Below are 23,798 nucleotides of genomic sequence, written 5' to 3' on the forward strand. Positions count from 1 at the left end.
TTGGCATCGGATTCAAGAGCATGACATTTGCACATCAAATATAAATTGAGTATCTTCTTCATTGCATGCCACAAGGGAGTCAAGTCGACTTCACCAATCGAGTGATTGGTCATCTGCCCAGAGATGAGCCGATAGCGCCATCAAGTGTTAGGATTATGAACACTGTACAACTACCTGCCAAAATAAACTCATTCCCATGATGCATCATGCATTTCCTCAGCTCATTGACCACAGTTGTGATTCATTGATGACCAACCCCTTACGATACCCGGGTTGCCTTCCAAGCATAGGCGGAAATCCCACGAGGGGACACGACCCCCCCCATCCTGAGAAATTATATGAACTATGTAATTTCAATAATACGCAATAACACATGTGCCGATTTTAGACACTTAATCGTGAGTTAAAGATTGCGATCCCCCGCCCTTTGCCTCACAATGGTTTGATCAACTGCCTCCCAATAGCATGAACGGGGCTATCCCCTCTATTGTGGGGAAATCCAAGTGAGATGCCCAAAGAAATCGATAAGTGAGCCCACAGCTTTGGTGAGTGCCATTTTATCATCCTGATGTCACTTGATGGTAGTGTCATGTTTAAAGACAAGGTGGTCATAGAATCCCTAAAACGTTTGCTTTGGTGTGGCTCTATAATAGCAATTAATTTAATCCATCACAAAGTGCAAAAGAAAATCAATGTAATGACAATGTAAACATTTTAACAAGTTGGGAGAACCCTTCAGTTAACTACCTATCAATTATCCAGTAGTAGTAATTATGGTCCCTCAATATACATTTAACATATTACAAAGTAGCACTACTTTGCGTCCCCCTCAGGAATTGCTCTTGAGAAAATGTAATGTAATTGTCCCCTCCAAAGTTAATATCAGATTTTCACCCCTTCCAAGATGATGTAATGGAATAAATACTATGCATTATGGGATAGACGGTACCAGTCAAAAGATTGAATACTTTCTCATTGAACTGAAGGAGAAGGTGTGTCCAAACATGTGACGGTACTGTATACATCAAACGAGGAAGCACAGAAAGTTTGAATCTTTTTCAATTGATTTATTAGAACAAAGCATTTTGTCTCCATCTTTAGGACGCGAGTAGGCAGACATTTTAATCATCCGCCACCTGTTCCTGAGCCCGGAGGAAACTGGCTTTCTTCTGGGCGACCCGGTCCTTCCTCTGGGCCAGAGTGAGCTTGGCACGGTTCCACCTAGAACAAACAAGGACACTATGAATAAGCTGGGCAAAAAACATCAGTTGAGAAAAAAACTGTTTGGATTACGAGTTTGCTTGATAGTGACCTTAACACTTTGAGTGCCAGCGACGTGTATTGTCGTCTTATCATGCCCCCCGTCGAGTGCCGACGGCGCGAATTGTAGTTTTGATTTTTTTATTAGCGATCTGAATTCATATTTCATCAACCGAGTCTCCCGTTGGTACAGCAGACCCTCTAGAAGCTCAGATGGGAAAATACCGCCCCCTATCGTCTATCCCTGTGTAACTGCAGGCCATTCGATTAGACTGGTGGATCTGTGGCGGATCTGTGTGGGGGGAGCCAACTGGCTCCATTATGCTGGCGAGGGATCCGATGATGAGGGAAGTGATCACGAGTTGGAAAGCAGCGTGGAATATATATTTACAGCAGCCAATAATCAATCAATAAACACGATCGATATTTGGAATAGAGATCAGGAATTGGAATAATCTTTTTGGAGAACATCTGATCTAAGGTAAGGAGTCTTATGTTACCAGTTTTAGGATAATCAGAGCTGTAGTCACTGAGATAACAGCGTGTCCCTGTATGTGTATGTGTGTGTGATGTTGAGGAAATGAGAATTGATTTCTCAGGTCGCTTCTATAGCGTGCATAAGTACACATACTATCGATAATCTAGCGTTTATTTGAAAACAATTCATAAATAGGCAGACAAATGACAACGTGTCTAGTGTATTCGAGAATATTCCAATAAATGCCGTTTATGGGAGAATCTTTCTATTTTCCGGAAATGTCAGAGCGAACGATAGCTTTTCGAAATGCTATAAAAAGGATATGAACCGATTAAAAAACAATCCATTTGGACAATGTTGACTGCAAACAAGTCATTGATAAGCGACGGGCAGATTAGACACATAGCCACAATTTTAAACATAGATTATGCGTTTTTAACGCTAACATTGAAGTGGGTGGCGGCATTCAAGGGGGTAAAAAGGAAAACACGGCCGGCATAGAAAGTGTTAAGGGGAACAGCGGCTATTTTCTGAACATTTGCATTGTTTAGGGGTAATACAAGTCATCAATGTACTCATGCCTACACATTCAAAAACCTTTTGGGGAGAGCAAGCCAGGCAGCTCAACGAGGAAATTAAAACTTAAAAATACATATTCAATAATAGGCAGAGTACAGTTTTCTTTAAGATTAAATGCTTCCAACCTGTAGGGCAGGTATTTTACATTAGTTAGTTTGATTTAGTGAGTTTACCACCAAAGAGAAGTCAGTGCATCTGTGCAGCAGGGCTGGTTTTACTGCATGGTAGCAGCTTGATACATTTTGCAGTTACTCTCAATGTGTATTTCCTGACTCAAAATGACTAAATATTGTGACCAATATCATCATCGTTATTCCCACTCAACCCCACACAGCACTGGAAGCATGACTTCCGAGTTTGACTTGCAAACAAAAAGCTAATCTCATCTAATGTAGCCTGCTGCGTACTTCAACTACCCAGCCCTGTCTGCATTACTCACTTTCCAGAGAGCTCACAAAACCAATGGCCACAGGAAAACGACCAAACAGAAATGTACGTTATACACCAACAAGGTGTTAAGTACAATTATGAGGCTGTACAAGTAATTTCATTTTTGGAGACCTTTGTACTTTTACTACATGTCCTACTTTTTACTCCACTACATCTATCTGAACCCTGCAGTTTCTCATTACAAAAGGTTTACCCAGAAACCTTAGGGAGGAGGACAAAAATATTGAGACCACTTATCAGGGAAAGTGTGAAGCACTTGGCAAGGGCTCAGGGATGACCCCTTTGGAATGGAACACAGCCCACATCTTCAAGACAGCAATTTCCAGAAAACTCGACATGGCATCTTAAAACCCCCCTAATGGTTTACCTGGATGGGTATTTAAAGTAGTTCTGTATGTCGTATGCAGATTAACCCTATCATCAGATGGTTAACAGTCTGTAGTGTGGTTGTGAAAGGTTACTTCTGTAGTGGTAGTGAACCATTTTGTAGTGTGGCAGTGAAAGGGTTAACTTCAGTTCATTTCTTACCTCTTCTTCTTGACCTCTTTGAGGGGCTTCTTTTCATGGACTGGATTCTCGCGGATCATAGAGTGAGCCGTTTTGTACAATCCCTCAAGCTGAGAAAAAAAAATTACAACGGTTAATATTACGTTCAAAAACAGCCTCTGGGGCTACACACTCAATATTCAGATTATGCCCCAAGAGTCAAATTACATACAAATATGTCTTCCATCAATCACCAGCCAATCATTCCAGGAATTAGCAATAGCAGGATTGGCGATTAAATTAAAAAGAAATCACAGAAAACCTGATTACCAAGGTTATTACACCCGCCCGCACGCACAGAGCACTGCAAAGGTTTTTTTCGTGAACACTGTGCACCAGCCATAGTTCTCACGGTTCTGATCCAATCTGGATCAAACTTACTTAGGTCGACTGCATGCCAGGGACATCAATTCCTTAATATGTGCACTAGGCTACACAGTCAAGAGTGCTCTTCTAGTTCCATCTCAACTTTGCTGTTTATTTAGTAGTTATGAGAGCTTTTATAGCAGCTTCTTGCTCATTTCCGCTTTGTTCTGGGTCAATTTCATTCCCTCCTAGTCAGTTTTGAATAATTGACCTTATTCACTTCACCGCCATATTGGTCAAGTTTGATGCAATGCATGGTATGGAATGCAGAAGTGACCGTTCACTTCAATGTCTGTTGAGGGTCGCTATGACCAAACCGATGTTTTGAATAATTGTATCTATACATACCAACTATTCTCCCGTTTTATTCTCCACCCATAGCAACACTATATTATCCCCAACAAGTTGGGGGATCCCCCTTTGAACGGCTCAGAGGTTTCTCTCCTCTACATCACCTGTGGTGCTTTTTTTCCTATCGCTAGGTTTAGTGAGTTTTTCCTCATCTTCATTGGGGAATGTCTGAGTGTTTTGTTCGAGATTTATTGTGATGTTTCTTCTCGACTCGTTTAAAAGACGACTTGTACAGCCCATTACCTTGTGATTTCAGGCTTTACAAATCAATTTGATAATATTCCATTTCAAAATCTTCAGTGTGCACTTCGCAACGGTCCCTTAGCGTCCAGTCAGTTTTAGTGCTGTTGCATCGCAGGAGGAACTACTCCCTGCATATTCCATGCGTCAAGTGTTATTGCGCTTCATGAGTGCTTAATGACTCAACTTTGTGGTCAAGCATTTCCAACTCGACACCATTATGCATCTCAAGTCGTTTGCTGCAAGATATCTATTGCGTTACTGTGGCATGAATGAGGTTTGTATATTTTATAGAGCTTTGAAGATAAGTCACGTTGCCTCCTTAGTGCAGAGTAAGGCTGGATTAGCCTACTTACTCCTGGAAGCTAGTAAAAATCAGTATAAAAGGTATTATTAGGGATGTCCCAATCACGTTTTTTTGCACCCGATCCGATCCCGATCATGTGATTTTGAGTATCTACCGATACCGATCTTTCCCGATCCGATCAAAAAAAAAAAAAAAAAAAATCATGACCATGTTCACGTCTTAAACTCATACTGAGGCCTTAGTTTTGGTTTCAAATTGCATATCATCATTAATTTATTTATTGTCACACAGAAGAATTTTGCCAAAACAAACCAATAGACCAGCCACACTCTCAGACCCAAACGCATTTCCTTTGATTTAATTATACATGAAATGATTTATGTCAAGGATTGCAATGCCTCGCTACTTTTCACCTGGATAACGTCAACATTCAGGGTGAATGTAATGTGAGAAATTGGGATAAAAAAAAAAAAAAAAATTAAATTTGGGTCTGAGAGTTTGGCTGGTCTGCCGTTCTGCAGCTAGATACTATTGGTTTGTTTTGGCAAAATTCTTCTGCTCTGTGTGACAATAAATAAATTAATGATATGCAATTTAAAACCAAAACTAAGGCCTCAGTATGAGTTTAAGACGTGAACATGGTCATGTTTGTTGAATAAAAAAAAATTCAAAATAAAAGAAATTGGTGAGACTACGTGGCGTAGTGGGCAAGGCGCTCGCCACGAAATGCTGGAGACGCTGTTCGAGCACAGCGCTCCACATTTGCTTTCAGTTTAGCTGGTCGTCCGTACTAATACACATTGGCCGTATTAGGGGGTGGGAAACTGATGGGTGGGGATCGGGCGTTGTGGACAGCGACTCCTACAGGTCGGTTGGTGCGCCTGCGCAGTAGAATCAGGAAGTGTCGGGGGCAGCGTGAGCCTCCCACGCGTTACTCCTCGCCACAGAGATCGAGCTGCGCAGGTGAAAAGATGCGACTGCTGTTACCTCAAGTACCGGAGGGGACTCGTGCTATGTATGACTTAGTCCACATTGCAGCCGGCTTGTGGGAGGCAAGAAACAGCGTCCGTGACAGGGGAGGGTTGAATTGGATGATACGAAATTGGGATGGGAGAAAAATATAGAAAATGGGAGAAAGTGGATAAAAGAAAAAGTGGATTAAAAAAAATAAATAAAATAAAAGAAATTGCAGATTTCTTTTTGCTGATTTGGAAAATCACGTGATCGGGACATCCCTAGGTATTATCCAAGATAAAACCGCTACATAGTATATTCTCTGCACAAAAAATAAAGAACAGCACCATCTCAAAATATTGGCACAAAATATGAGTTAATGGATTATCATTTCTATATGCTTATGTAGGCACGTTTCAGGACTGGTTAAAAAAAGCATACGAAAGCATTTTTTGGCACAATTACCATGGCAGCAATTACCGGTAAACATTTGAAGCATTCAAGACGGCCATACAATGGATCTACATTTTAGTCTGAGTAAGAGTTTCATCTCGACAGAAAACAACAACACTACCAAGTCAAATGTGGTCGTTTCGAGGCTACTGTGCAACGTGCTGAAGTCTATGACATGGGCTGACGTAGCTCAAACCAGCCTCACTCATTTCTCCAGATTAGGGCGGTTGCTTTGTTTGCAGACACTTTCAGAGCCAACTGAGGACTGTTGAGCTGCCCCCATGCGTCATCTACCGGCTGGGCCCTGTAGTCACATTGAAAGGGGCTCATGCTGCTTTGCCCCTGCGACTAGCCATCAACACTGAATTAACTGAGTGGTAAAATGGTAGATATTAACTGTGCAAAATATAGGATGTGAACAGTCACTGAATGCTCTAAAAAGTGCAACACTGCTGAAAAAAAAAAAAAAAAAAAGAACATGAAAGGGAAAAGACTGTCCCACAGTCTGTTAGCTATGAAGTGATCAAGAGATAATCTCTGCAATTAACATCTTTCTCTCCAAGTCATGGATATATAATCATTCCTTCAGTCCAGGGATGGGAAGCAAAAAAAGCCAGGGATGGGGACGCAATCATTCTGAATTGAAGACTCAACAAAATAGCATGCAAATTGTTCGCTTCTGTGGAGAGATGTATTTTGGGCAAGATTAACCAGAGACTATTTGACAATTGAGAGCATGGTCGGATCAAAATGTTTCATTTGAATTGAATCTTAATCTATACCTTTCATTAATGGGAGTGAGATTATGGGAGTGGCGTTGATTTTAACCTCCACTTCATTGCAGAGGACCAATGGAACGTCGGTTTTATGATGAAAGCGGTCAAGCTGGAAATAAGTAAACATCGATGATACTCAAGTGGACGGAAATAGGGCGCCTGCTCCTGTGTGCAGTGTGACGGGACAAACATCCCGGGGAGAGAGAATAGAGCTTCATCCAAAAACACAGGATAACTACAAGGGCACTCGGATGGCCTCAGGCGCGCAAGTGAGCAAAATCCTACCCATCAGTCATCAGCTTTAACATTGTTATGGAGATATTTAGTTCCCGTCACAGCACAAGTCATAGTTGACCTCGACTGGAAGTTATGTCTCGACAGCTGTGCTCACTGCTCTCTCACTGAACCACTGGGACATCCGCTGTTTATAAAAACACAGCAGTGCACTTGATAATGCAAAAAGAAAAATCTGTTTGGATTCTCTCCTCCGGAGACTGCCTTCTGCCCACCTACTTTACCAGCCATCTTGTTTGGCCAAGTAGCAAAAATTCCAAATACTTTACCTTGAAATACAACGTTACCTAACACAATCACAGTACTCTGAAGATTTGCAGAGGAAAAAATAAATTTAGTGCATGCATAGATCATACTAGGATTAGCTGGGAAACGGTATTTTTCGGCTAGTACATGAAACATCCGAGCCCTTGTTCAGTCAGTGGCCATACAAGAGAGCGAGAGCAGTTATATGTAGAATAATGGCTCCAAGCAGCAACCTGTGTAGCATCGCCCTCTTGCGTTCAAAAGGTGTAACTTTACACAGAATCTGGACAATGACAGAAAGAGATTTAAATAAAATACTAGTCATTGATTTGAAAAATATTCTAGAATGCAGGTCATTAGCATGACGTCAGCCTATGTGCGATGTTTCATCCAAATGGGATCAGAACGGTAGGTGATTGCAATACCCACTCCAGTGCGTTGCACTGCATGGGTGTAAAGATATTTTGGCCTGTGCTGGTACACAGATACAACCATACGCGAGGCAACACAATGAACATGTTTTTTTAACACTTCATACGGCAACCTCTGCAAAAGACAACATGGTTACTCTACTTTGTTGACATTTTTTGTCATGATGTGTGAGTTCGATTTCAGTGGTTATAGGGGAGGGGTTGCCTGGCCGCACCTCAGACTCTGCCAAGAGAGGTCTGGAGAAATGCACAGTATAATAAGTTAGTTACTATACTCCAAACCACACGAAAGACCAAAAAAGGTTCCCCCTAGAGGTCGCCGTTGATGCCATTACAGATTCCACTTTTAACCCTTTCACCGCCACACTACAGAAGGTTAACCTTTCACTACAGACTGTAACCGTCTAGTGTGGTAGTGAAAGGGTTAACCGTCTGTAGTGTGGTAGTGAAAGGGTTAACCGTCTGTAGTGTGGTAGTGAACGGGTTAATCATTTGGTAGTTAAAGGGTTAATCGGAGGATAAAGGGGACTCACGGCATCGGGAGCAACTCCGTTCTTGATGAAGCGGGAGAACTGCTTCTTGTAGGCGTCCTCATCATCCTCCAGCAGGTAGCTCATGTACTCCGACACATTCACGCCCATGATGTGCTTGCGGTGGACCTCAGCGTTGAACTCCTTGCTCTCTGTGTCATACCCTGGGAAACGCTTGGTGCTGAAACCATGCAGAGATATCATACATTACCGTTGATGGGAGTGTCAACATAGTTGCAAAAGGTGGGGCATTACAATTAAGAGATGATTGAGCGTTTATGACATTGTATCGTTTTAGTTTCAATGCAAGGCAATGTTGTTTGTGTACAGGAAATTGCATTACGCATTTATGATTTATAGTAGGGATGCACGATAATTATCGGGCCGATATCAGCAATTATGACATCCCGATAACGTTATCGATAGCTCTGATAATATAATATATTTTTTGGTAAAAAAATAAAATGCGGTGTGGGTGAATTGGGATGAATGGAGTTTGTTTTTACTGTACTCTCGTTTTGCCAGTACTGTGGTACGACTGATAGCGTGTGGTTTAGGAAGAGGGCGTTTTACACAAATCCAGCGCTCCCTTTCTTGGCTGTGACGTAGCCACGTAAGTTTCAGAAGCAGCACGGATGTAAACAAAGATGGCGTCAGTAGTGTGGGAATAGTTTCAGAGGGAAAAAGTTTGCTTGCTATTTGTAACAAATGCAATGCAGAAGTTCCACGAGGAGGGGAAAAGGGCAACAACTTATAATACATCCAACCTAACAAGTCACCTGCAACATCACCACCGCTACGATGGTGTGTTATTGTGTTAAAAGCCTACAACGACGTGCGAGCAGCTAAAGCTGCTGCAAATCTAGCCCCCTTTATGACTGATGCAACCCTTGGTTGAATACGCAGTCACTTATTGCTCCGTAGTAGCCAGGTTAATTTGCACCACCAAGCACTGCTTAAAAGCTAGCGGCTTGAGCCCTTGGGTCATTTCTGTCAAACTTCTTTAATTTAGCAAACGCCTCGTCAATAGGTACAAGCGCTGCGGGTTCCTTTGTAGCTGGCTTTGGATTCACAGCAGCTTTAGCTGCTCGCACGTCGTCGTAGGCTTTTTAACACAACATCGTAGCGGTGGTGATGTTGCAGGCGACTTGTTAGGTTGGATCTATTTATTATAAGTTATTGACGGATTGTGAATTTTCTGATTCAAATTATATTTATTTGAAAAAATAAAGTCACTTTTATCAGTCAAAACTGTTGTCTTGGCTTTGTTTATAGTAGTAACGCTCATGTCATGATAAATCTGGTTAGGTCAAAACTATAGGAACATAGTAAATATACATTTAAAAAAATATATATAATACAATAAATATCGGTTATCGGTATCGGCCTTGAGGAGCATAAAGGTATCTGGTTCAAAAAATCTATATCGTGCACCCCTAATTTATAGTATTTGTGTCCAAGGGAATTCTGTAGCTCATTTCGGCAGTAAAGATGTCATAATTACAATTCACATTTTGAGGCACAAGGTCCATATAAAGCACAAATTAAATCTGTTAAAATAGTTACAGCATGCCTATTCACAGCTCGAGGAAGTGAAACTAAAGGCAACAAGAATATGAATTAAGGCTCAACAAGGTATTGCCCAACACTAGACAGCCAGCTAGGTTAAACTCATTCTTGGTCAAAATGAGGAATCCACTAGAAGTTATGGCAGGGACCGGACGCTGAAGTGCCAGGAAGCAGCCAGTTTGCTTTTGGGCGACGATGTTAACCGATCGGACAGTCTCTGCGCGTCGCAAGCGCCTCTACGCGTGATTGGACAGGCACAGAGATAAGAGCGTCTGGTGTGTGGACAGCCAGGCTCTTGCTCGCACCAGAATGGCGCTCTGGTGTGTCCCCAGCATTAGGGGTAGTACTAGGGGTGGAACGGTTCGGTTCAATACGTGGTTTTTTTTATGTAACACTCCAAAAATACCATATACATCCGCATAAGATATTTAGCCTAAAGATAATCCAACTTTTCAGTTATTCTCAAGGACGTAGTCATGCAAAAACTGAAAGAATGAGGCAGTTTGACATCAGGCACATTATTTTAACAGTGAATATATATATTTTTTTATAATCGATTTATTTTCGTATTCGAATCCCATGCCCATCGAACGAAGCTTCGAAGTATTTAAGACAGCCCTATAACAGAGTGTACCATCCAGCAACACTAGAAACGGAGTAATGTTAACGTTATGTCAAGGTCATACTACACTACACGTATGAACTCGACATAACGGTAACGTTACTCCGTCTACATGAAGTGTTTAATTAGCAGCAATCTGTTCCGTTGTTGAAAATGTTACGTTAAATTAGGTATTTGTTTCAGTTTTAGCATGTTTTATAGATGGCCAGGTTAAACACAGGTTTGTTTTCTAAGAGGGGGGGTTTGATTTGATTGAAGTTTTATTTCAAATATGCAACACAACAAACATCAAGTACAGATATACGGTAGCCTTAAGCCGTTCAAATAGTGTAAATATATAGTTTTATACATTTTTAATATTTAAATAATAATCTAAAAGAACCGATAAGAGTATTGATAAAGTACCGAACCGTTAAGCAGTATCGATAAGAGTAGTAGTATCGATAAAATCCTAACGTAGATCTACGTTTTTCTCACAGTATTTATTTTATTCGCTATTACCATTCATAATTCAGCAGGGCGCATGCTGTACTGAATGTGTCCGAGCTGGCAGACGGTCTTATACCACCCTCGCAATGCCCAACAACGTCGGAGACCGGATCGTTGTGGATAACTGGAATGGCGATGATAATTGGATTCTTTTTTTTGCATTACATCAGAGACCAGGTATGGACACTATATATGAAAGCTTGCGTTGATCCGATATTTATTTCTACGGCGATTGAAGCTATCCGTGTTTTATGTGTATGGCTGTTTGCAGGAGGGGGGTGGGTGGCGTGCCGGTCTAAACCACATTGCATGCGTGCACGAGGAAGGATAATAATAATGATCTAGCAGTGATTTCAGGAAGATCCAATAATCAGGCGAAAAATGACGTGTTTATTGAATTACACAAAAATGCTGTTTGTGTCTTTTTCCCTGGAATTACTCAGAAGCAACCAAACTATATTCATATTCAAAATGGTATAAAACTGATTAAAAATAATCTGTTTTTTGCACGTTGACCAGAAGCAACTCACTGGACTCGACTGAGTTATTATTAGACCAATAGATATAATATAAAATATAGGTTTAGCTCTACAAACTACAACTACGTTTACATGGGGTTAATGGACGGCAAGGAAGGGGTCACTTCCCGGAAGGGGCGTGGCACTCTGCGTTAAGAATACATTCTCAAATTAATATTTTCTGTTAATAGACAGATATAACTTTTAGTGACTTCAACCATTAGGGCCAGCCATCATAGTTGAGTTGGCATCAGAATTTTCAAAATGGTAGACACCTCAATTCAGAGCAATACTCAAGTTCTCCTAGTCTGGAAGCCAGGCTCATTTGCTACCATAAACCAAGCCTGGACATTTAGCCACCTAAAACAATTTCAGTGGGCGGGAGTAGTTGCCTCGACAGACAAACTCCTTCAGCCAATCAACTAACAAATGCAGGCCACAGTTGGAACAGTGAAAAGTAATCTCGTCAGTAGAATGTATTTTCTGCAGAGAAAAGTACTAATTTAATTGTTGTTCAGAGTCCATTTCTGCTGTAAACTGCACTCATGGCTATGTTCGCTGCACTAAACACCATTAGTGTTTTTCCATATCATGTCATCAACTACAGGAACCAATCAGGGGGCTGCATTCCACTGGGGGACAGAACAGCAGGTAGAACAGTGTCCGATTGGCCATTTTCATGTGGTGTTGAGTGTTGACCCGTAAATAGCAGATGAATGGCCTAACAAGTTGGATAAACGAGATCCAAAAGGTCAGAGTAAACGTTGATACCCGAGTAGGCAATGCCTTTTGATCGGTGCCAGCATTAGCTAGTTCAGCCACAGCTTCTGTCAGGGGAGGAAACTAACTTTTTGGCTTACCAGCCAACTGGCGAGTATCTGATTTTTTTTACCAGCCAAACAGATTTTTTACCAGACAAAAAAAATCGCTAATTGTGATAATTACTTCTTTGTATGTCAAGCCGCGTCAATGTTGTGTATGCATCTGGGTAGGCACACTGTGCCTTTAAGACAGCACGGTGGTCTTACGACAGTGCTGTGAAGTACCGTCAAGTGTTGTGGTAACGTCAGTTGGGTTGGTGTGCTGTTGTGCACAGTGCACTGGTTGAGCTAGCCCCTTTCGTGACTGCGATGTGCAAGCCAGGGGCTTTTGAGCATGAAATAAAATGTCTAACCTTACGTCGTAGTCCGGTGCTTTTTTGGAAACATTATAGTCATAACAGATACACCTAGCTGGCTGCTTTGAGCACACTATAGCTAAAACGCTAACTAGAAGCTAACCACTGTATACAGTTCCAGTAGACTAACATTACACCTCTGTGATTTAAATGTGTCCTTAGTAACTTATACTCGAGGGTTGTGCTAGGGTTGGATGCAGTTCCCCGTTGGTCAGTCTGTCTGTTTTCCATCTTCTGCTGTGTTTAACGTTATCTGTTTGCGAGTGCTCCTGATGGCTAGCCTAGTACCGCAGGACTTTTATTATTATATGTCCGCGGGTTGGCCAGTACTGCGCAAACGTTTATTAAACATTATATGTCCGCGGGTGGTCTTGTGCAGTGCTCTCGTGGCACTGTCAACTAAAGTGAACACTCAGAAGACGCGCACCGTTTGCCAGTGCAGTGATTGCAGAATGTTTTATTTTTTTGTATACTCGCCAGCAGGGGAGGAAACTAACTTTTTGGCTTACCAGCCAACTGGCGGGTATCTGATTTTTTTTACCAGCCAAACGTAAAAAATACTAGCATTTGGCCAGTAAAGTGGCCTAATTTCCTCCCCTGGCTTCTGTGTATCATCAAATCATTTACTTTAGACTTTGCCAATGCGACGTGAACCTATGCAGAAAGGATGAAACGAGTCACAGAATTCCCTAACTCGGACCTTCAGAGTTCCCAGAGGACCAAGTGGAAGCAGTACACATAAAGTCCAAGCACGTGGGGGGTGTCTGAAGGGAGGACTTACCTGTGGGGAATAGACAGGCCACCGTCCACAGCCCCCTTGAGAGCTCCGAACACCTTGTTGCCTGTAGTGGTTCTGGCAAGTCCAGCGTCCAGGTAGCAGGTGAATGCGCCTGGCTGACCGTCAACGCTCTCCACGTTGAACTCATCGCCCGTCACCTCAACCTGGCCTTCGTACACGGTGTCCAGGCCAAACTTGTGCAGCAGCTGAGGGCAGACAAAAAAAACATTTCAGTGTATTCGTAGCATTCTCATGACGTCGTCACATCTTTCCTACCAATATGTAGACAATTGGCCATAGTAGTCATTCAACGAGTACCACTCATCTGGGTATAAGCACATGTTTACATTTAGCCGACACTTTCATCCAAAGCGACTTACAAATTGTGAGAAAATGGTGTCTAACTTAAGTGTTACACTGAGTGCATAGTAGTGCATGTTTGCATACCAAGATGTCTGCGACGATAGAAATAGACTATGGATCATCATGATATTCAAAAAGATACCGCTAGGGCTGTGAGAGAAACTAAAAAGGGACATTTCCTGCCTCTACAAACCACCCAAATACGCATGACAACTAAACCACCACTTTTTAAAATCACCCTTCATGGACGAGAACTTGCTCTGGAGTTAGATTAACTGAATACGTCCATGTTTGGGCACACTTCCAACTAAAGGAATGAGCTGAAAAGGCCCGATAGGGAGAAAGAGGGGCAGAAGTCTTTTCGGTCGAGAGGTAACTTACTCTGCGAGCCATGAGCAGACCAGTGCAGTAGGCGGCCGCGTAGTTCGTCAGACCACATTTGATTCCGTACTTGGGCAACTCGTGGGAGTAGGCCGCGCACACAATCATGTCTCCTTCGATCTTGGCGTAGGCGACCTGGAAGGTGACAAAACCACAAATAACCATGAATGAGACAAGTGGGTGCGCTTCGTAACCTCGGGTCTGTCCAGTGTCCACGTCGAGTGGCCTCGTCACCGCCATTGTTACTACTACTCACCTGGCAGACAATGTCCCTGTTGGAGAAACGTACAATCATCCTGTACTTGGGTGTGTTGTACTTGTTCTTATCCTGGACGACGAGGCGCTTACGTGCAAAGTAGTCGGTCTTTCCCTCTGTAAATTAACAGGTGAAAATCAGGTTTAAAACATTATGACAGCTAGTCAGGTTGGGAACACTTACAACGTTAGAATATGAAAAGACTACTGTAGTAAAGGCATCCCTTACCCCTCCTCCTCCTGAACTTCACCTGGTACCTTTTGAAGTAGGCCTTATTCTTCACCACTTTTACAAAACCCTGGAGACACCACGCATCCGTTCAGCATGTAGCACGTCAACAGCATACAGCAAGTCAAGAGCATGACGTTGAGAACACAATATTCACTTTGGATCGGGGGCGCTTTGTGACACGTAGCCGCGACTGTCACTGACTGTCAAAGACCTAGAACTTGTTAGCAAAGCTGCACCCTACAGCAATACAAATCAATGAGCCGGGTTAGCATGGTGGCTAACCGGGTTTGACGTTTAACGAAGAGTTTGACAGCAAGCTGTACACGAACGAAGTAAGGGGGACAATAACACGCAAGGGTTTTCCTTCTCCGCGTACATCTGAAAGTTGGAAAATAACTCTGGGAAACAATGCATTCATGGAAGCGGACATTATGCCACGTTTGAGTAGACCCCAGTGAACATTAGCCTGACACAATCCACCTTCATCCAAAGATAAATAAAGTGTTTTCCGACATGTGATCACACAGAATGCAACATATATGTCTTATACATGGATGGAGGTACATATTTTGACGGTTTACAAACCATTTTGCAGTCTTTTCTGTCTCCCTAACAGGGACCCGGAGCCAAGACTAGGGATTGGACTCCGCTGCACTGGAAAAAGGAAGAAGCTCGTGCGCATGCTCTGTAAATACCGTGGCGCAGGATGAGCAGCAGAGACGCCATACTGCAGGCAAATTCTTAGCCTGCCCCCTACTGAACTGGGGTTATCTATCTAAAATAATGTATGTGTTGATTCATTGATTGGGTAATGAATTAATTGATTATTATTACCTTTTTTAATTATTATTATTACACCTCTCTTCCTCCAACTTGACTAACCAACACACCTAATAGTTGCTACTGTGCAATGGTGTCGTAATTCAAAATACCACATTTGCCTTTTTTTGGCTTGTTTTTAATTTGATAAAGGGTAAGTTCAGAATCCTTAATTAGCCACAAAACAAATATAACGTTAATGGGCCACTGTAAAGAGCAATCAAACAAACCAAAACAAGGTTTCAGCATTTATTTCAGGGCTTGTACAGACAAAAGCGTGGCTCCATGACTTAGAGATAGACTACTTAGAGATAAAGCTAGGAGTCCAACATTCTGAACTTAACCCATAGCCTAAGGCCTAATATTCAAGTCACAGATATTTCCATTCATCGCCTCACCAACAGAACTAAGCACTATTAGTATTTCTCTGTTCACACAAAGCTATTTTAGGATTTACCTTGTATAATAAGGAGCTCTTAGAAACTTGTCTGACACACAGCCCAGTCAAGCCACATGCGCTTTTCCTTCGCAGGCCAACAGAAGAATATTGAACAAAAGAATATTTTATTCAAAGAATTCAGTTAAGTTCAGTCTTGACCTTGACCATGATGACCATGATAAGTCTCTACCAAACTAATATAGATGAGAGCCAAGACTGTGGGTGTTGGCACATTTATGGTTCATACAACTCAAGTCAGCTGTTTATTTATTAATCCCCTTGGGGAAATAGCAGCATGGGGGGGGGGGGGTACAGGTAGGATAGGTAGTAATAATAATAGAACATAGAACAAAGTGCAAGTAGTAATTACAATAGTGATAACAGTGAACGTGAGTGGCAGGACTTAATCAGACAGTAGTAATAGCGATGATGGTATACATGGTCCAGACCATAGTAACACACTGCACCAGAGTCTGTGCAGTAGCCTATTTATTATTAAGAGTCAGATAGTCCTAACAGTTCTCAAGTTCACCAGCCGTTAGCTCTCCAGCACTTACTCGTTAGTACTAAGACTCATTTTTTGGATATGAAATCTCAAACAAACATTCTATAATTCACAGATTAAAGATCCTCTGGTTCCCACCTTTGGGAGAGAGTTGTTCATGTTCATTGACTGATCTATCTAAGATTGTAGGAGAAATATGACCAATTCTGTTTTACAGCATTGGCCTATTTTACATCAGATTAATTGATTGATTGATTGATTGATTGATTGATTGATTGATTGATTGATTGATTGATTGATTGATTGATTGAACATTTTATTAACAGATTGCAGAATGGGTACAGTACAGTACGGCTCAATACACACAATTGTTAAGGGGATGCAGACCAGAGAAAGACTTTCGTCTTGTTTACATCAGGGTCCCCCATTTTCAATTCATAACATTTATGACATACACGACATACAGATAGATATACAGTACTGTTACATCCAGACATTTATGACATACAAGATATACAAATATACAGTATTGTCTATTTACAGACAGAGTTTCTAACAGAGAATAATATACATTTGAGGGGGAGGAAACTGTACATTGGGGGGGTTGGGGGGGGGGGGGGGGGGTGGAAGGCGGCCCACAGCGATTTATTGTTGTTCACACACAAAGGGTGTCACGTTTTGGATACCTCGTGGTGAGTACAATTCCTTTGGTTACTATGGTGTTGGAAAGTTTAGCCTACTGCATTAATCACTGTAAGAGGAGTGTCTCTAGCATAATACGTGAGAGATCTGTGTCAGAGCATCCTTGTGAAACCTGAAAAGTGGGTTTGATCACCTCTTGGTATGTGAATCAAGATAATGTAACAAGTCACATTTTCATTGACAGGGTATAGTTCATGCATGGTCGGATTATGACGTGGATTATGACACGTATATGGACATTCTATCACTAAATTATGGAGTTAAGGGTAAATGTGGGGTCTGTGTGAAGGGAAATAATAATAATAGCAGAGGCCTGTCCGGTGAGATTAACACTATTGTTTTGTTTCATATTGTTCTGATTGTACACTGAAGCCAGTTTTTTTTTCCAACAAAAGTAATTCATAAATGTTCTGCTTTTACTTTGAAGGGTCATTCTTGGCAGTCGGAAGTTTTTATTTTCTTGGTTTTGTGGCAGACGTCTTCTATTCTGAATGCTCTGGAACTTCCACTGGAAACACTTTCCAATGAGGTGAGAAATGACATTCCCTACTTCTCAGGAATGACCTCCTAGACTAGAGCGCACAACTCTATGTCAGTGTTATAACATTATACCAGATAACACATAATTTGCTTTCCAGTTATGTCAAGACAATCCATTTGCCATGAAAGTGGGTTGGGAAATAAATATATAAAAAAAGGTCAACTGTCTGTTCTCATTCAAGATTCAAGTTTCAAGATTATTTATTGTCATGTGCACAGTTAAACAGACAGTTTGCGGTACAATGAAAATCTTAGTTTGCTAGTCCGGCCTTTCTCATAAAATCACGCAGATCACACAATACTTAACTAAAAAATAACAACTTAAATACAAGCTAATGCAAAAAAAAAGAGATCTTTAAAAGAAAATGGTAGAAGATATACAAGGCACAAGTGAATAACATTAACATTATTGGACGTTCTGTTCACAGTGTAGGATCCAGTAGTGTTTACAAATATAAATATATGGAGGTGAGGTGACAATGGGTCACAGTGAACTCTCCCCTGAATTCTGAGACTATCACTGCCGCACTAAATTATTATTGGTATCCTACTGATATGAGGAATCATATTATTTGATAGTGACATTTTGGATTAAGCAGTTCCTTTTTGGCATTGAAGTCTGTTTTTTTCCAAGATCCAATTAAATGCATAATACATATAATATATTTGTGGATACCTACCTTTGTCAAGGCATATTGAGGCTATTTAGGATGTTATATGTCACTTTTTTTTTATATATATATATATATATATATATATATATATATATATATATATATATATATATATATATATATATATTAGCCATCATCATAATCCATCCCCATAGAAATGCAACTAATTTTACTCACCTGAAAGTTGGCAGAATAGTTTGGCAACCACAGGTTACCAACAGTGTAATATACCAAAACTAGTATACAAAAATCAGATACAGAATTACTGACTCTTGTCTTTGAACTTGGTTTATAATGTAATTACATGTATAGTCACCCATCATTATACAGTCTTCTTAAAACAAGACAGCATAAAAAGCATGTATGACTGCCAATTTAATTGTTTAACATATATAATAGTGTTAATGTTAGAACAAGGACAATATAATGAATGAATGAAAACTTTATTTAACAGATTGCAGAATGGGTACAATACAGTACGGCTCAAATAATACACATAAGACCACTGCCCAACTCCGCGCTCTCACGCTCAGCTCTGCGGGAGCGAGACAAACAATGTAACCGTTTTGATTGATTGATTGATTGAAAACTTTATTAACAGATTGCAGAATGGGTACAATCTCAATACACACAATTGTTAAGGGGATGCAGACCAGAGAAAGACGTTTGTCTTGTTTACATCAGGGTCCCCCATTTTCAATTCATCATAAATGTAACTAAGGCATGTGGGGCCTTCAGGTGAAGTAAGAGCATATAGAAAAGTCATCCTCCAGACAGACTAATCATTTGATTTTATCTCTGTCTTGCTTATTTCCGCACATATCACCGTTTTCCAATAGGGGATATCTGCAGAGCCGCAAGCCCAACGTCTGGGCGGGGCGCGTCAATATTTTAGGCAGCCAACTTGTGTTCAGCGTTTCTCTGATTGGCCACGACGCCCATGTGACCGCGGCAACGCGAGAGAGCGGCAGTGCGGAAATAGGCTGCATTCTATTGCCATTCTCTGCGACAAACTCTAACCTTAACCAACTCCGAAACAGCGCCTAAACTTAACCCTTCTAACCTTAACCAACTCCGAAACAATGCCTAACCTTAACCCTAACCTTAACCAACTCCGAAACAATGCCTAAACTTAACCATAACCTTAACCAACTCCGAAAGAACGCAAGTTGGTTACTTTTTTTTTTTTTATTGATCTTTTCCCCCCTCCATTTTTCCTCCGATTTTCTCCCATCCCAATGTTAGTCGTATGCCAATTCCCAATCCCTTCCTGGTCGCTGCGCACTTACCCCCCACAGTCAGATCATCTGGGAGAGTGGAGGCTATCACATGCTTCCTCCGACACACGTCCAGCCAATCAACCGCTTCTTTTCACCTTGATTGAATTGATTGATTGAAAGGTTTATTAACAGATTGCAGAATGGGTACAGTACAGTACAGCTCAATACATACAATTGTTAAGAGGATGCAGACCTGAGAAAGACTTTCGTCTTGTTTCCATCAGGGTCCCCCATTTTCAATTCATCATATGACACACATGACATACAGATAGACAGTACTGCTACATCTATACATTTATGACATACCAGATTTTCAAATACAGTACTGTTTGTGATACAAAAAAATCCAGAAGAAGAGTATATACATTTGACATAGAAACTGTGCATTGGGGGAGGTTGGGTAGGTGGGGTGGGGCTGTACATTGGAGGTGGGGGGGGGGGGGGGGGGGTTGGGTAGGGGGGGGGACACACACTGTACATTGGAATACTGACATACATTTGACATAGAAACTGTACATTGGAGGAGGTTGGGTAGGTGGGGTGGGGTTGGGTGGGGCTGTACATTGGAATACTGACAAAGCCATGCTTGGTCTTTATTGTACAACTGGGTTAGGACATTTGTAGGGGCCAGTTTTGAATTGCAGTCTCCCGTAGGTGTTCTTTGAGAGTGTTTTTGAAGGTGGGTAGTGATTTACATTCCTTTACAGCATTGGGTAGGGCGTTCCACATTGTTGTGGCATAATTGCTAAACGTGTTTAGTCCCTTGTTTGAGCCGAATCTGGGTTTTACATGATTTGTGGAGCTCCCTCTGGTGTTGTGATCGTGGTATTCACTGACCTTTGGGAAGTATTTTGACATGTACATGGGTACCTTGGTCGTGTAGTGTATCTTGTAGACCAGGCCCATTGCAAGTTGCTGTACTCTGTCGTCTACTCTAAGCCATCCTAGGTTGGCAAAGTGTGCAGGGGTGAGGTGGGTTCTAGGAGTCAGGTCAAGCAGTAGTCTGACTAGTTTGTTTTGAGATGTTTGTAATTTGGTTTTTAGTGCCTTTGAGGTGCTTTGGTACCATGAGGTGCAAGCATAGTCGTAGTACCCTTGAATGAGTGCTCCTGCCAGAGTCTTCAGGGTATTCTTGTTTACCAGGGAGGAGATCCGGTACAAGAATCGAGTTCGTTGATTGACTTTTTTTTATTACATTGGATGCCATTTTGTCACAGGAAAGATTAGCCTCTAGGATGGAACCCAGGTAGGTAATTTCATCTTTCCTTGTGACAATATTGTCACCCACTGTAACTGAGAAGCTGTCTGTTTTGCTGAGTTTGTTATTTGAACCGAAGAGAATGGACTCTGTTTTGATCTGTTTGTTGTCGGCGAGCCATATGCAGATTTTGCCTAGTTCCGAGCTGAGGGTTTTTTCATCCTGTAACTTGTTCTTGTCAGAGACCAGCAGGGCTGAGTCGTCCGCAAACAGGAACAAGTTGCAGTCACAAGCTGACGACATGTAATTTGCATAAATTAGGAACAGTAGTGGTCCTAGTATGCTTCCTTGTGGAACACCACAGTTCACTGTGAGGGGGGGGATAGGGTACCGTTTACCTCCACCATCTGTTCTCTCCCCTCCAGGTAGGATTGTATCCAGCTCACTGATAAACTATCAAAACCAATTGCTTTTAGCTTGTCAATCAGAATGGTGTGATTGACAGTGTCGAAGGCCTTTTGTAGGTCTAGCATGACCATGCCGCAGTATTTGCCCGCGTCCACCTCTTGCTTGATGTGGTCGTTCAAATAGAGAAGGCATGTGTCAGTGGAGTGGGATGTTCTGAAGCCAGATTGGAATTCGTAGATTAGATTTTTATCCGTAAGGTACTTTTCGACCTGTTCGTATACTATTTTTTCCATGACTTTCGAGATGGATGTAAGGATAGAAACAGGGCGGTAGTTGCCTGGGTCTAATTTGCTGCCCTTTTTGTGCAGGGGTGTTACTCTCGCTATTTTGAAGTCCTTGGGGACGTGTCCCTGTTTTATGGAGAGGTTTATTATGTGTGTGATGACTGGGGTGATGGCGGCTGCTGAGTCTCTGAGGAATTTGGAGGGGATGTTGTCATGGCCAGTGGCCTTGTTCGGTTGGAGGGCGCTCAGTTTATTGAGTACCTCATCTGTAGTTACCATTTCCAGTTTGAAATCGTCTTTGTGGACGCCTAGGTTCTTGTAGTATGCTACTATGTGTTCTACCCCATACTGCCCTGAGTGGGAGGGTAGTTTGTTTACCAGTGTTGTGGCTATGTTTGTGAAGAAAGTGTTTAAGTAATTGGCTACATCCAGTTTGTCTGTGATGAGCGTGTTGTCCGTCTTTATGTTTATGTTTGAGAACCTGGTTTTAAGTTTTTTACTGCAGCCTAGTTGATTATTGAGTAATTTCCAAAGTTCACGTGGTTTATTTTTGTTTTCCTCAGTTTTGTCATTGATGAAATTTTTTTTTGCAGTTTTTATCATGGAGTTTACGTCATTTCTTAGTCTGTTTCTGGCAGCGCGGATCCTCCCTGAGAGGGCGTAGCGTGTGGAAGGATCACACTATCCCACTCAGGTCCTATCCGCGCTTAGCAGGCGCCCCGACCGAACTGTAGGAGTCGCTGTTTACAACGACCCGGACCCACCCCGCCAGCTTCTCCCACCCTCTAATACTGCCAATTGTATTAGTGTGAGCGGCCAGCCAGGCTGGTGACAACCCCGGAGCTGTGAGCTGGATTAGAACAGGCGAATCCAGCTCACAGCTCCGGGGTTGGTGACGAACGCAATCTCCGCTACGCCACCTAACCGCCCGCAAGTTGGTTACCTTAAATAATTAAGCGGGCGGCGCTTCGTGGCTTGGACTAGGTTTGAGGCGGGACTTCGTGGCTTGGACTAGGTTTGACTGTGCGTGGGCGGGGCTTCGTGGCTTGTACTCGGTTTGACTGTGCATTCGGGCTGCGTCTAGTTTTTTACCAACCTATTTCCAGTTCTGCGTTCACGTTCTGCGATCTGATTGGCCACTGACGTTTCTGGTGCGATCTGATTGGACGCATTCTGGCTGTGTCTAGTTTTGTACCAACGGATTTTCAGTTCCGCGTTCACGTTCTGCGATCTGATTGGCCACTGACGTTTCTGGTGCGATCTGATTGGCCACTGACGTTTCTGGTCATGTGACATGTGCGCCCAATCGCGTGACGCGCCCATTTACGCCTCGAACAGCAGCAAACTACCTAACGCCTAGTTTATCACTGGTTAAGCTTTCGAAGTTGGTTAAGGTTAGAGTATGGAATCAGGGCTGGTGTTCTATCGCCCTGTTCTAAGACAAACTCTAACCTTAACCAACTTCGAAAGAGTGCCTAAGCTTAACTGGTGAAAGAAACAGGCGTCACACGATTGGCCGACCAGAAACGTCAGTGGCTAATCAGAGCGCAGAACGCGAACGCGGAACTGGAAATCTGTTGGTAAAAGTAATCAGGCATTCGGGCTTGTACTCGGTTTTACTGTGAAGTAGTCAGTTTGTGCTGTTTATTTTTACAAGCAGTGAAGACTCGACAGCATTTGCATTTCTGTGTTCCGTGTTGCAGGTTAGGGTTATGGTTAGGGTTAAGTGAAAGAGATATTCAACGACTTACACATTTCCCAGTATGATAGTCACACGCGATACAAAGACAACAGGACAGCTCGCATACAGAGCAAAGTGACGGCATGACAACAGTAGTTGGTTGCAGCAGGCTATAACACGTTGAGGATGCTGGGTAACGTTAGCAGGTTGCCTTCAGGCTATAACACGAAAACATAGAGGGGCAGTCACACAATAGTAACACTAGATGGCGATACTGTGTCACACTGAGCTGGGTGCGCATGCTCCGTAGGATGTAAACATTTGGTAGGCCGACGTCTGTCGGCGCTCCATCGCAGACACTGGTGTTGTCCACGTCCTCGGCTTCATGGGCTGGACCGTGGAGGCAATGGAAATACAAACTAGCCAGCGTTAGCTTTTGATGTGTTGTTGTAGCCAACTTGGGAAAATACAACGCATTTGCTTAAAAAAGTATTTGCAAGCACTTTCTTATGTCCGTGCAGCGGCAGCCAGAGTCTGGCGAATGGAAAGTAAAATACGTTCGATAAGGTCGGACTGAAAGCGGTCAAGGTAACGGAGGGTTCTGTCTTTTGGGGTCTCAATCT

General features: G+C 42.3%; 2 protein-coding genes across 5 annotated transcripts in view; one reads left to right on the forward strand and one right to left on the reverse strand.

Annotated features, from left to right (window-relative positions):
• Positions 1 to 1,043: 1,043 nt before the first annotated feature.
• Positions 1,044 to 15,354, reverse strand: LOC311222791 (large ribosomal subunit protein uL18). Its single transcript, XM_084307416.1, has 8 exons — positions 15,231 to 15,354; positions 14,643 to 14,712; positions 14,415 to 14,530; positions 14,159 to 14,293; positions 13,418 to 13,620; positions 8,265 to 8,442; positions 3,296 to 3,384; positions 1,044 to 1,221 (listed from the first exon to the last, which is right to left on the reverse strand). The coding sequence occupies exons 1-8, from the start codon at positions 15,231 to 15,233 to the stop codon at positions 1,122 to 1,124; spliced, it is 894 nt and encodes a 297-aa protein (XP_084163542.1). The 5' UTR covers positions 15,234 to 15,354; the 3' UTR covers positions 1,044 to 1,121.
• Positions 15,355 to 17,300: 1,946 nt separating this feature from the next.
• Positions 17,301 to 23,798, forward strand: part of evi5b (ecotropic viral integration site 5b) — a 107,635-nt gene continuing 101,137 nt past the window's right edge. For 2 of the 4 annotated variants that reach the window (XM_084308035.1, XM_084308037.1), the window contains exon 1: positions 23,578 to 23,763. The gene's annotated coding sequence lies outside the window, so the exon portion shown is untranslated. Of the gene's footprint in view, positions 17,431 to 17,537; positions 17,640 to 23,577; positions 23,764 to 23,798 lie in introns of those variants that run through there. The other 2 variants (XM_084308036.1, XM_084308038.1) reach the window with 2 other exon arrangements.

This window comes from Notolepis coatsorum, assembly GCF_963971535.1.
Source record: "Notolepis coatsorum genome assembly, chromosome: 2".
Classification (NCBI taxonomy): Eukaryota; Metazoa; Chordata; class Actinopteri; order Aulopiformes; family Paralepididae; genus Notolepis; species Notolepis coatsorum.